The sequence below is a fragment of the Castanea sativa genome, chromosome 2 (genome assembly GCF_040712315.1).
Source record: "Castanea sativa cultivar Marrone di Chiusa Pesio chromosome 2, ASM4071231v1".
Lineage (NCBI taxonomy): Eukaryota > Viridiplantae > Streptophyta > Magnoliopsida > Fagales > Fagaceae > Castanea > Castanea sativa.
This window is the reverse complement of record NC_134014.1, coordinates 3,646,951-3,661,600: the sequence shown is the minus strand read 5'-3', so window position 1 is coordinate 3,661,600 and position 14,650 is coordinate 3,646,951. Positions and strand designations below refer to the sequence as shown.

Sequence of the window (14,650 nt, the reverse complement as noted above, 5' to 3'; positions counted from 1 at the left end):
CAAATTTTCTTGATTTTTAAAAATTTTTAGATACTTTTTCTATTTATTTTTCATTTTTTAGGGTCCGTTTGGATAAAACTTATTGCTGAAAATTGAAAACTGAAAACATTGTAGCAACATAATTTTTAAATGTGTGAATAGTATTGCGATACCCATTTTTAATAAAAAAATTGTTGAAAAAGTATGTGAACAGTATGCGCATAGTGCGCACTATCCCCGCAGCAGAAACAGAAAAAAAAAAAAAAAAAAAAAAAAAAGAGCAGAAAACTCAAAACGCAACCACAATTAAATTAGATCCAAACGCATTCTTAATTTAAAAAAGTCGCATATTTTTATATTGGTGCACTTACTGTTGAGAGAAGGTGCACTTAATTTGTTCCTCAACAGTAAACAAGTGTCCCACCAAAGCTAATACCTTGGTGATAGAATTTTTCCTAGGCAAGAGAAAATAAAACCATTTCTCCCTTCCAACCGAACATGGTGTCAACGGTGGTACTTAACTCAAGTCCACAACAACAGTCGCACTTTCAAACCCACGACTCAACCATTGGTTACAACGAACTTTCAGTAATTCCATTACAATATTGGCCCACGTCATCAGCCACCACTACCAGCGAATTCACATCAGTGCTTTCCACGGAGTTGTCACCAAATCTTACATCACGGACACTGATCCAGCCGTGCATCTAACATGTTTGTGCAATCGACAGTGCAACAACTTACACTAACCTCGATGTACCCGACTATTTATATCCATTTATTTAGCAAATAAGTGAAGCTGATGCCTAAATTTAGCTTTACCATTAAACGAGTTAAGTTCAAATATCACAATATATTCTTGAACAAATTCTTATGAAATTTAGAAGGTGTTTGATATATGCACTTAAAAGTTGAAAATATGTGTTTGAAAATATGCGTGAAAATACGTATAGGTGAAAAAGTGTAAAAATATGTGTAATATTGTTTAAAAACTGAAAACATATGTTTAATTGGGTGTACCAAATGAAGCCTCAATTTTTTATTATATCCTCTAATGCAGCTATTTATGTCCATTTATTTAACAAACAAGTTAGGTTTATGCCTAAATTTAGTCAAACCATTTAACTAACTAAGCTCAAACGTAGTAATATATTTTTAAACAAATTTTTTAAATGTATAACTTATATATTTATATACTTTATTTTTAAAATAGATACAATAATATTTCAAATTATGACGTTTGCTTATAATGATTACTTTTTATAATCAAATCAATATATCAATTAATATTTGGTATAAGCAAAAATCGAACCACAAATCCCTTATTGTTGATTTAATGAAATTATATATTTATTATATAAATTGAATATTTTTTTTGAGAATAGTAAGTATTATTTAGTTACTAAATTAGTAAATTATTTATAGTCTAAGACAATAACTTTAGTCAATATTTTTTTAATAAAAATAAATTTTGAAAATTTTACTGTTGGATTACATTATTATTATTATTTTTTTTTTTACAAATAGGTTTTTTTGATATTAGTGAAGATTAATCCTAAATTTCTTATTTATACATTTAAAAAAAAAAAATTACCATTTGAGCAGACGGCTCACCTATCATGTTAAAAATAAAATTAAATGAACGCCTTTACGGCCAACCTTCGTTACAAAGAAAAAAGAAAATCGAACTGTCATTCGAACAAAATCGAACTGTCATTCTCACCACTCCTAGTAAATAGACTCAGCATCCAAACTCAGAAAGACCGAGATTGAGAGAGAGAGAGAGAGAGAGCCAGTCTTCGTTGTACGCAACGGTCATTTCCATCTCTCAATTCTCTCTTCTTCCTCTTCTCTAAAATAAGCAAAAAATTTCGGGGTTTTTGAAATTCTCCGATCTGCTCAAGAGGCTGAATATTCAAATGCCGTACGGGACTTGAATTCCCGAATCGGAAGAGTTTTGGAGGAAAATTGAATTCTTCTTCGGTGGGCTCTAGGGTTTGGAATTCGAATTTCGTAAAGCCAAGATCAAAGTATCATGTTATCGAATCACCTTCAGAATGGGATCGAGACTGCGAGGCTCGCGTGGTCGCGGCTACCGAACGCCGAGGAAGGCGAGCAAGAAGACATAGGGCTCGTGCAGAGAAGCGATGGGAGTAGCGGCGGCGTTGAGAGCCTTGACTACGAAGTCGTCGAGAACTATGCCTATTGGGAAGAGCAGGTCTTTGTTTTCTTCTCTGTGATCACAAAATTGTGCTTGAAAAAGTTTGAAAAATTCGTTTTTTCTCCGAGTTGAATTTTGTGTGAATTTTGTTTTGAGATGTATAGGAACAGAGAGGAAAGCTCTACGTTGGATATTATGTAATGGTGAAGTGGTTCTTTTCTTTGCTCATTGGCATAGGTAATCTCTTTAGCTTTTTTTTTTTTGATTCTGTGAGTTTGTGAATCTATTTAGACTAATCGATTATGCTCGGTTTATTCATCACAATGGAATTTTTAGGTTTGGTAGATAGATTGATAGATGGTTAGTCAGTTTGCTTAAGGAAATCGAGAATCGAAGATACTTTGATCGGAAATGTGCTTGTTAATATTGCAAATGGTAGTATTTAGTTTAAACGAAGCATTTGAACTAGTGGATTGGAAAATGAATGAACAAGAAAAATGTAGTTCTGTACATTAATTTAGTTTATTTCAGATTCCCACGGGTTTTGATAAGGTTTTTGAGTCAATTGATGCTATAAAATAAAGTTTTACTCATCAAAAATGAAGTTTGATGCTATGTAATACATAGTTTTGTAATCCAAAGACGAAAGTAGATTTTTTGTTTTTATCTTTTCGTATCTATAGATGTGAGCAAAGGGTTAGATTAATGTAGTTAGTCTAGTTGCCAATGTTTATGTTATATATATTGTTTTGCTGTATATCTGATTTCCTTTGAACTTTTTTTTCAGGTACTGGATTAGCTGCCGTTTTCATAAATCTTTCGGTTGAGAACTTTGCCGGCTGGAAGTTTGCATTGACTTTCTCTATAATACAAAAATCATATGTGGCTGGGTTTATTGTATACGTATTAATCAACTTAGTTCTAGTCTTTTCGTCTGTATATATTGTCACAAATTTTGCACCAGCAGCAGCTGGATCCGGAATTCCTGAAATCAAGGGTTATTTGAATGGTGAGCTAGACCTGTCAGTTAGCTATTTTAAGATGTATTCATCAGTCAACTGTCTCAATGTCATGTATGTTGACAGTGAAGTGTCAATCTAATGTACAGGAATTGATATTCATGGTATTCTTCTTTTCAGAACCTTGATTGGAAAGGTACAAAGGTCTGTCTTTGCATTCTGAGTTACTTGTTTAGTTTACACTTGATATGTGTTTTATTTGTGGTCTTTTTCCTGGTAATTTATAGATATTTGGAAGCATTGGCTCAGTGGGAGGTGGTCTAGCTCTAGGAAAAGAAGGTCCTCTTGTTCATACTGGTGCTTGTATTGCTTCTTTGCTTGGACAAGTAAGCACATGCTGCTAGTAATTAAATATATTCTGACTGGGCAGACCTTTTTGTTTTGGTTGTTTTGAATAATTTTTTTTTTTCAAATCCCCCTTCCCCTTTCAGTGCAGAGTCTGCGGATACCAAATTAGACCTGTTAAGGCCCATTAATGTTGATTGAATTTGTTGGACTTGAATCATGGTTGATTGTGATTGATGTTGAGTGATTTTAATTGAAGCTATTAGAGAGATTTGATGGCTATTTGAATTTTATTTCCATATATGAATTATGATCTAAGGTTATTATGATTTTATTTGCTTCCACGTTTGATGTAATTTGGGGCTCTATCTAAAGGGCTTAAATCTCACTATTGAAACTGTTGATGGATTTGTAAAATTTCGGTAGGGAGTTTTCTTCCAGTGCTTGGTGGTGATTCCTGGGTTTCTATCATACTTAGTGCTGATTTGGTGTGCGTTTGGCTTCAAATTAAAAAGCTAGCTTATTTTACTATTCAGCTTATTTTTGCTACTACTCATAGGCCTCATTGTTCTTTTTTGTACTATTTATGGGTCTTATTGTACTATTTCAGCTAACTTTTACCTTTATCTATAGTACTTTCAGCAAAAAGTTTTTAGTTTTAACAAAATAAGTGGATCCCAAACAAACCCTTGAAGCAACCCTAGGTGTTGATGCATTGGCGCTATCTAATTTTTTTTTCCCTCGCTTGATGCTGATCTCTACAAACCTTTAGTGCTGATTCCTGTCCTATTCTTTTGTTTTATTCTTCTTTTATTTCCCAAACACAAGTCCCCCTTTTAGAGTTCATTGTCTTTTATTACCCTTTTTTCCATTTGAAGACTAGGGGTTTCTAAGGCCTCAACAGAAAAAAATTAAAAATTTGAAATTAAAAGAAAACATTGTGGTTTTCATGGTGCGAAGGTCATTAAAGTCATGTTCCCAAGTGTCCCTGCTCCAAGACAATAACTGATTATTTCTAACGTCCAATATTATAAAATCAGATATTAGACAGGGCACCATGTGATGAAGGACTATTACTTCACAAGGAAGCTAAATATTATTAACGTACAAAAGTTTTGATTTCTTTTGATCATGTTTTCATTTTATGCTCCAATGCAAGTTTCAAGTCCAACTCCTACTAAAGATTTTTGTGCAACCACAGCCACTTGATTATGTATTAAGGGAGGTCAAATGTATTAGTTTGGTACTTATATATCTTGATCCTTTTTCTTTGACATCCCTCATCTGGCTTGCTTGAGATGTGTCAATATTTTATTTAAGGTGAATGTTTTATCTTACTGTTCTTATTTGAACATGACACTGCCATCATGAATCTTGGTTGGTTTAAAAAGAGCCACCCTGTGTGATTTCATAAATCTGTACTCAAAAGACATTTGTTTTACTATACAACCATGTATTGTTTTTAGTTCCATGACATAATCTAAGATTGGTTCTTGATACGCTTGAACGGTGGGAGTTTTGTATTGCTGGTCCTTAATAGTTTGCTTAGCAATATGGATAAATGAAAATAACTTGCATCAAAATGTATTTTTGTTGGAGTTTATTTCATTGCTTTTCTGATTCTTTTTCATGTAACTTGATGCGAAGATCTATTCTGGTGTTTATTAGTGATTTTTGTAACTCGTATTTTGTTGAAATTTCTATGTATAATGCTAATAATCAAACATGCTCCCAGGGTTAGAGGAAAGAAAATCCTAGCTATTACCATGTCTTCATTTTATTTATTTATTGACACTGTATGTTTAGCCTCTTTCTAGAGTTAGCCTTACAAACTAAAGTTTTCTTTTGTGTTGTGTGTAATTCAGGGTGGATCCACAAAATATCATCTAAGTTCCAGATGGTTGCAAGTTTTTAAGAGTGATCGGGATCGCCGTGATCTTGTGAGTGACTTTAAGCCTTTTATTTAGTAGTCTAAAGCCTCCACGTGTCATATTTTCCAAATTCAACTGAGTATCCTCTAACCATAAATATATTTCTTTGTTGATTTTGACATGTAGAAAAAACCATTAGACAGAATAATATGCTTTGTTTAATCTCTTTTTGTGACAGTCATAACTAATAATCTTAATGTCCTGTGCAAGTTTTGTTTAGTGTTCTGGATATCACAGGATATTGGCACAACAATTTTTATTTGTATTTTTGGGTTTGCCGAAAGAGAAATGTACCATGTGTAATATAATAAATCTGAAAAATTTTCCAGTTCAGAGTTCTCAACATGTTTTATGTTCATTTTCATTTTATAGATATTTTTGTGCTAATATTTTATCAATAATTGTATCATGCAAGGGCATCATATCAATCTGTACATGCATGATAATATGCTTTAATCACAACAGTTCTCTAGGTCTTGTCTATGGAGCGTGCACTTGTATTATTACTTAGTTGAAGGGGTTATATTAGGAGTAGAGAAGTATTTTTGTTGGATAATTCTAATTCTTAATATGGATTATAACTACAAAAGATGGTACTGACTTGGATGCTTCTCATTCACTTGGAGATGAACTATCAGTCCATAAGAAACCTTTTCTGTCCAATTAAAAGGCTAATCCTTCTGTAAAACTGGTGCTTTCTGCTGATAATCTTATACTGCAACCTCTTTGGTTTGTATGTTAATGTGAAGAATTGCTACTTTATTTGTAATCTTTCTTATTTGTCAGTGTGCTTAGATATGTACTACTCTGGGCTCCTGTCATCTGACTATGGAGGTGGTATGCCTCTAAATTTTGCTCATTTTCCATTTGTCTAATGTTTTGAAAAGGTAACCTGTGGGTGTGCAGCTGGAGTCGCTGCTGCTTTTAGAGCTCCAGTTGGTGGTGTATTATTTGCATTGGAAGAAGTTACATCTTGGTAAGATAATTTTGTTCTTGATTGCATAATTAATATTGGGATTAGAGGGTATGCTGGGAAGGGTAAAAAAGTGCCTTTTCTTGATTAATTTATATCTCTTGACACATTTTTGTATGCATGGTTCAAAGAGCATTAGTTTCTTTGGAAATGTGCTACTTTTTATGACGTGAAATATTCAACTCTAGAAATGTTTCAGATTTATAAATTTATATATGGGAGACCCTTTAAATTGATTTGCATTATACAATTGAAGGTGGAGGAGTCAACTTATGTGGCGTGTCTTCTTTACATCTGCTGTTGTGGCTGTTGTGGTGCGTACTGCAATGGGGTGGTGTAAGAGCGGAAACTGTGGACATTTTGGCTCTGGTGGCTTCATAATCTGGGATATATCAGGGTTAGGATCTAAACTTACTTGACTCTTCTGTATTCATCTCTGCCTTGAGCTTTTGCTTGTTTTCTAAGTGATCTTATTTTCAGTGCTCAAGAGGACTACTCTTTTGAGGAGATGCTGCCAATGGCAATTATTGGAGTTATTGGAGGTCTACTAGGTAAGTTTTGCGAAGATGGTTTACATAGAAATTTTCTTCATCAAGTTTTTTGATTTAATTTTTGTCTTTTTGGCAGGAGCCCTGTTTAACCAACTTACTCGTTATATATCTTATTGGCGCCGAAATCATTTACACAAGAAAGGGAACCGAGTCAAGGTAGCGTTTTGAGGAACAATTATGGAAATTACATGCTCTATATGCTTATGTTCTTTTATTCCTATAATTTATTGTTATCTAATGGTTATATCTTACCCATCACCTCTCCCAAAAAAAAAAATCCTTGCAGATTATTGAAGCATGCCTTGTCTCCCTGATAACCTCATTTATTTCCTTTGGATTACCACTTTTAAGAAAATGCAGTCCATGTCCTGATTCAGATCCTGATTCTGGTATAGAATGCCCAAGGCCACCTGGAATGTATGGGAATTATGTAAATGTAAGTTCTGATACTGGTTTTTGTTCCTTTTGGATTACTTTTAAGGTTTTGTTTACAGTTGATTTTCTATCTGACATGTAATTTTGAGGTTCTATCACATGCCCAACATAAACTCCATTTATTTTACTAATTCACTATCATAATTTTTTCAGTTATCTTAAACTTGAATAGATTGTGTGTTCTTGTGATTTTGAAAAGAAGAATAGTTTATTATACCCACTTATATATCAAAATAAATTTGTGGTTAGAATCTGGACCCTAAACCATGAATGGTGTGATGTTGCTGACTCAATATTCTTTTATAACCTAATTGTAGATACTTTCATATGATGAAATTTGTTGTTGCAGATAATGAGAACTTTTTGTTTCATTTTTTTTTCTTCCTTCTTTAAGTATTGAATGTCAACGCTTGTCTTTTTGGTGGGTACTTTTAATTTTTAACCTTAAGATATATGTTGTGGAGTCTTGATGTAGCTTTCACATATTCTTATCTTAATTTTTTTCCATTTTCAGTTTTATTGCAGTAAGGATAAGGAATACAATGACCTTGCAACTATATTCTTCAATACTCAGGTTTTTCTTTATTTCCGGAAACCTTATTCTTTCATTTATATGGCTACATTAGCATGGTGCCTCTATGGTTTCAGTTTACTGGAATTTTTCTTTGTTGGTACAGGATGATGCCATAAGGAATTTGTTCAGTGCAAAAACAATTCATGAGTACAGTGCTCAAAGTTTGTTGACCTTTTTGGTACTGCATTTATTATCTTAGTTTTCTGCATAGTCTTTTGGACAGATATACTGCTCATGCACTACAGTGCTTTCTCTTAATTACTTTACAGCATCTTATTCTGATTAACTATGTTGCATATACATCAGTTGAGCCAGGACTTCCAACTAACATTTGAATTACTTTTGCAGTTCACATAATGTGCAAATATATTGTTGCTGTTTTGGTGCTTGAAGTTATGCTTAATGCAAGTTTTTCCTTCTTTTAATGTACCGCAGGTTATGTTTTATACCCTAGCTGTGGTGACATTTGGTACTGCAGTCCCAGCTGGTCAATTTGTTCCCGGAATAATGATAGGATCAACTTATGGACGTCTAGTTGGCATGTTTGTTGTTAACTTTTACAAGAAGCTCCACATCGAAGAGGGAACGTGAGTATCATGATCGTTTCATCCTGTGGAATTTTTATTTCAGATTCATATTTTTTGCAACTCAAGCTTCAGAATTCTTCTTTCTTGAGATTAGTCTATGAGTGGATGTGGGCCTTAAATTGGTTGTTTATTTCTTCTTTGTTGAAAATTTCCAGTTCTTCAATTGAAAGCCATAACTTTAGGCATTACACTTGTATATGTAGGTTTGACCAACATTTTGTGTTTAAAGATCTAATGAACAGAAGCTCTATCCACTGTCTGAATTTTATAAAGGCTAGTTTAGCCATGGGAAACTTCCTTGAAGCTCTGGAAAATAGGTCTCCCTGTTAATACTATGTACTTGTGCAGCTCTGCCAACAATTAGTTAGAAAATGCTATATCTGATTTTTGTATTCCTTTTTGCGGTTCCATCATGATTTAATGATTGGAAAATAGACTTGGCAGCAGCTTTTACTCATATTTTGGAGTCTAATATTTTACTTAGTTAGGGTGGGGACCAGATGAGGTGGAAGCTAAGGAAGAATGGTGTTTTGAGATTTGGTCTTTTTATAGTGTGTTGAGCTGGCCTTGTCTTTCTTTGGAAAGCTATTTGGGGGGTCAAGGCCCCCAAAAGAGTTTCTTTCTTTGTTTGGACAGCGGCTTTGGGGAAGATCCTCACTGCAGACAATTTGAGGAAACATGGTTATTCTGTTGTGGATTGGTGCTGCGTGTGCCGATGTGATGGGGAATTTGTTAACCATCTTCTAATCCATTGTGGGGTGGCCCATCAGTTGTGGAGCTTTGTTTTTAGATCTTTTGGGGTTGCCTGGGTGCTTCTTGAGACTGTGTTTGATGGGTGGGTGTACTTGGAGGGAGTGGAATAGGTGCGCATTTGAGGATATGAAGTGGCCAGGGGGAGCAGATCCTAGCGTCTTTCACAGGGACTTTATTTGATTGGTCTCGGGCTTGGGGACTCCCATCTAGTGATTCCATCCGATGTTTATAGACTCCCTTATTTCTTTTATATAGTTTTTTTTTTGTCTTTTTCTTTTCTGCTTTATTATTTGATGCACTCTTCTGACTGCTGCATGTTTTTTTTTACGTGTAGTAGTCCCTTTTTAATGACATTTTGTCTTACCTGTATGAAAAAACATTTCTATGTGACATACAATTATGTGCCCTCTTTTTTGTTTCTCCGTGTTATAGTCAATACATATGCTGCTATTACCTCCATATGAACCTTTTCTATTGCCACTTCTAATTTCATGATCGTGTGCTTTGCTTAAGACTGTTTTCTGTTAGATTGCCAGCAAATACAATTTGCTACATGCTGCCTTCATTCTTGTTCCTGATGTGCTTTTTCTTGGACTTTTTAGATATGCTCTACTGGGAGCTGCTTCTTTTCTTGGAGGTTCAATGCGGATGACAGTCTCTCTTTGTGTCATTATGGTTGAGATCACAAATAACTTGAAACTTTTACCTCTGATCATGCTTGTTCTTCTAATTTCAAAGGTATTGTTTTCAGGGTTTGTCATTTTACTAATAGTTGCGTTATGAAATATACTTAGTCTTTTCCTTTGGCAGGCTGTTGGTGATGCTTTTAATGAAGGCCTATATGAGGAACAGGCACAACTGAGGGGCATTCCATTACTGGAATCTAGACCTAAGTACCAGATGCGTAAAATGGCAGCTAAAGAGGCCTGTGGACAAAGGGTGAATGTCACTTATAATTTCAATTTTTCCATTAATTATTGATTTTCAACGAATGTCTAGTGTCAAGACAGACATGAGCCTTCCTAACAGCAGCCCTTATAAATGTAGACGTTAGGACGTAGACACATGTAATGTGTATAGGTGTAAAAAATTATTGTATTCTGGCCCAACTAAGCTTTTTGATAGGTATTTTGGCCTAAGTAAATTGGAATATGCTTACCTGAAATAGGCCATGCAGAACCTAGGGTTATGGTTCACATAATTTGACTGAGGCTTTTAGAGAAAGAAAACCCTGCCGCCTTACAATTAATGAAAAGAAAAACTATAAAAAAGATAAATTGGTCTTATTTGTGGAAGATATGCATTTTGCTGTTGTGCTATAATATAATCATATTAGTACAATAGACTAGGGAAGACAAAAAATGGAGAAGCTTTTGGTAAAAGAGTGCAAATGATTTCTCCCCATACGGAAAAGGAAAATTTAGTAACTATTAAAATTTTTGGAAACTAATAACAAAAATTAGGGGGAAAAAATCACCTCCAATATCAAATATTATGCTCATTATCTTTCAAATCAAGAGGTGTACCTTCTGATGAACATGCATACATAATATGGTGGTGGATACATTTCTTTTTCCTGATATTTGGCTTTGGGTGCATTATATTGGTTTTTTTTTCCTTCTTCTACTTGCATTGTGCATGCCATCATAAATTGACTGAGCACTTCTTTCTTTCCCAACTTTGAAGGTGGTCTCCTTCCCTCGTGTTGTTAAGGTTGCAGATGTTGTTTCTATTTTGCGGAGCAACAAACATAATGGTTTTCCTGTAAGCTTAACTCTACTTTGCTCTTAATTCCAATTTTAATGGTGTTCTAGCCCATTTCTTAATTACTTTATCATACTTCAACCTACCCAGGTGATTGATCACACAAGAAATGGGGAAACGCTTGTCATTGGGCTTATGCTTCGCAGGTATAGCATATTGAGTTGGTTTTCTTTCTGTGTGTGATATCATTTGTTAGAAGCAGAAACATGTATTTGCGCTTTGTTTGTTTCAGTGGAAAACATTTTGTGTAGATAGTTTTTTGCATTTTCCTGTATTTCATGTCATAAAAAAAATTCAAATGAAAAAACTATCTTTGGTGAATGGAAAATCCTATTAAAAATATAATTTATTTTTAGAGATTTTTTTATGCTTAAATTTTCCTAAAAACAATTCTATCTCATGGCATGCTAAATAAAGCAAGTTAAGAGGCAATATGGAAACTATTGAAAACAACTGTGTCTCATTTTTAAAGAAGGTATCAAACATACTAATCAAAAAAAAAAAAGATGGTATTAAACATAGGATAATGAGATAGTTTTTCAAAAATGCTTTTTAAATAATGACTCATGTTTTAGAAATCGTTAATGTCGAAACAAATGGATCGTTAGAAAATGACATTTTTAGTATTTGGTTCATGATGCAGTCATATGTTGGTACTTCTTCAGTCTAAGGTAGATTTCCAGCACAGTCCTTTGCCCAGTGATACAAGAGCTGGATCCAGGCCTATAAGGTAATTGGTGGTTTCATACTGCAGTTAAGTCTTGCCTTATCTTCACTTCTCTATAAGATTTTGATTGTACCTCTAAACTCCAGGCACACTCCGAGTGAATTTGTCAAACCTGTTTCCAGTAAAGGATTAACTTTGGATGATATACATCTTAGTCCTGATGACTTGGAAATGTACATAGATCTTGCCCCATTTTTGAATCCATCTCCATACATTGTCCCCGAAGATATGTCTCTGACGAAGGTGATTATATGTCCTTACATGTAGGATTATTTTTGTATGCGTGTGTCCTGTCTATTTCTAATCTTGTCAGATAAACATTGCATCTTCTTTCTTGTACAGGTATATAATCTTTTCCGCCAACTAGGTTTGAGACATATATTTGTTGTCCCTCGTCCATCTCGTGTGATTGGTCTGATAACCCGGAAGGATTTGTTGATTGAGGTATTGCTACTGTCCTTAACCTTTCTATATATTCAGAATGTATAGACTATATAGTAATCAACATTTGATGGTTTGCATCACAGGATAATGAGGAATCAGCTACAGTAGAGCTCCAATCGACCAGTGTAAGGTCTCTATAATGCTTTGCTTAGATATATGAACTTTGATACTCTGCGATGGAGAATTCTGAATTTAATCTATAGAGCCAGTTTAGTACTGTTTTGTGGACTTACGACTTGAGAATCAATTTTCAAACGGTAACTCTTTCTTTAATGGTGCTTAGCATATAGGATTCAGAGATGTCTATCGGCATGTGATTTTTTACTCTGCAAAGCAAGCAAAGGGAAAATTCTTCCTACGTTGATTTTGATGTTCCTTTAAACTCTTAACAGAAATAACATGCCAGTTTTTGTCTGTTTTGATGAGTGTATAACAGTCCCCCCTTCTATGTTGAATTTATTTATTTTTTGATCTTTATATTTTGAATTTATTGGACTAATGGTAATTTATTTATTTTCTTCTGTCTTGATTATTGATAAATTATTTTATTAGAGAAGGGTGATTAGAAGTCCATCTCAAATGAAGAGACGGCTAGTTGCACACATGAATTGGAAATTGAAAACCAACTTTGGCCTTTTGGTGTACTGCAAGACCCTCTATTTCAATAAAATATTGCATGTTACTCTTTTCATTTTGTAGAATATATGGTACATTTTAATGGGAGTGAAAGCTTCCATTTTGATTAGAGCTTTACTTTTGGAATTCTTGTCAGATCTTGAACATATCAAAATTATATTTCTTTCATGCCTACGGTTTCAATGATTAAGTCACCCTTTGGCCATGTAATAGCAATCTGGTCTTTGACTGAGCCATCTGTTTTCCTTATAGACAACTTATTCTGCCACTGTATTACTTGCAGAGCTTAGTGCCTATATTATCAAATGTGAAGCAATATGTTTTCATTTATTTTTTATTTTCAACTTATTAATCCTGTCCATAAACATCTGATCGCAGAGCACGGCATCATGATAGAAGATTTTCTATGGGGAATGAGGATGCAGAACGCCCACTTCTCAATGGTCTTCTGGTCCAAGGTCATACATCCAGCTGATGTTTCTGTCCTATGTTCCTTGGAGATTCATTCTTTCTGCTTACTCCAATTCTTTCCTGAATCTAATTCTTTCTTCTATTTTGTAATCATAAATGTACCTAGCTTATAGGTTTAGAATCGACAATTAATTACTCCCCCTTTGAATGTTGTCGGCTTGTCGCGGTAGAAAAAGAAAAAGTGCGCCCGGGGAGGTGGGGGTGTCAGTGACCACGCCCATCTAAATTTTGTATCATATACAACTGAGAAAAATAATCATATGATAGATTAGTGGCACAAAGTTTTTTTTTTATTTTTTTCCTCTCTCTCTGCACAAAGTAAATTGTGCACTACTGGGTTTTTATTTATTTTTTGACCTACTGAACTAAAAACATAAACTTGACTTCCTAAGTTGAGCTTCTCATTCAAATCAAACCAAAATAACAACAAAAACTAGAACCTGTTTATTATTTTTTTCATCTTCTTACGAAATGCCCCTTCCACGAACAGTCTAAGCTTTTCAAAATCCCCAATTTCTTTATACGCAAACAAAAAATAATAATTATAATCCTCTGCTTAGAATTAGAGTTTTTTCTCATTGGTGATCTCACACAAGAAAAATCGCCCAAACAAGTCCAGCACAAAAAACTCACTTAGAAGAAACCCTAATTTCAATATCCAAAATCCAAATAAATACAAATTAAATGAACTTTTATTTAAAACTAGAGTTTCCTGTTTGCATAAATAAGATATAGAACGTTGACGGTGGAAAAAGAAGTAGGATTTTAAGAATAATTTTTCTACTCTAAATTTCACCGCTTTTATAATGTCCTCCCCAACTCCCAATCTATCAATTTGAGAGAATTGTATCAAACTACATCTGGCGGAAGTAGGATGTAATGATAAATGTCTCATTTAATGCATATTTAGATAGCAGAGCAGAGAATATATATAAAAGCAAATATCTCGTGTTGGGAGCATGAGGTTGTGCTATGTAGAGAATTCTTTGAGATTCTTTTTATTTAGGCTTTTACTTCAACAAAGTTTGTATTTATATCAAAGTATTAATTCATTGAATCAATCATTAGAGTAATGCATATACGAAGTATTAATTATCTATAGTTCTGTATTAATTATTTATAAGAAATAACTTTTAGTTGGAATATTAATTGTAGGGTCATTGGGCCTAAGAATATGTGTGAGGTGGCCCAAATGTATTTTTTGGACTAAAAGCCCAATCCGAGGACATTGAATGGTCTGAGTATGTATGAGTGCTAACTCCTAAAGCAATACTAAATAAGAAAGAGATGATGTCTGAAGCAAGTATGTCTAAGAGTGAGTCCGAGGAAGATTATGTCTTCACCTATACATAGCTGAGGT

General features: G+C 34.0%; 1 protein-coding gene across 1 annotated transcript; it reads left to right on the top strand.

Annotated features, from left to right (window-relative positions):
* Window positions 1-1,689: 1,689 nt before the first annotated feature.
* LOC142624732 (chloride channel protein CLC-d) lies at window positions 1,690-13,587 on the top strand. Its single transcript, XM_075798467.1, has 23 exons — window positions 1,690-2,197; window positions 2,305-2,377; window positions 2,928-3,149; window positions 3,249-3,295; window positions 3,387-3,485; window positions 5,310-5,384; window positions 6,263-6,351; window positions 6,605-6,745; window positions 6,829-6,899; window positions 6,976-7,055; window positions 7,186-7,335; window positions 7,849-7,908; window positions 8,012-8,086; window positions 8,344-8,495; window positions 9,851-9,986; window positions 10,059-10,187; window positions 10,935-11,012; window positions 11,103-11,158; window positions 11,656-11,742; window positions 11,826-11,982; window positions 12,082-12,183; window positions 12,267-12,313; window positions 13,198-13,587. Exons 1-23 carry the CDS (start codon window positions 2,015-2,017, stop codon window positions 13,292-13,294), a joined length of 2,406 nt encoding a protein of 801 aa, XP_075654582.1. The 5' UTR covers window positions 1,690-2,014; the 3' UTR covers window positions 13,295-13,587.
* The last annotated feature ends 1,063 nt before the right edge of the window (window positions 13,588-14,650 follow it).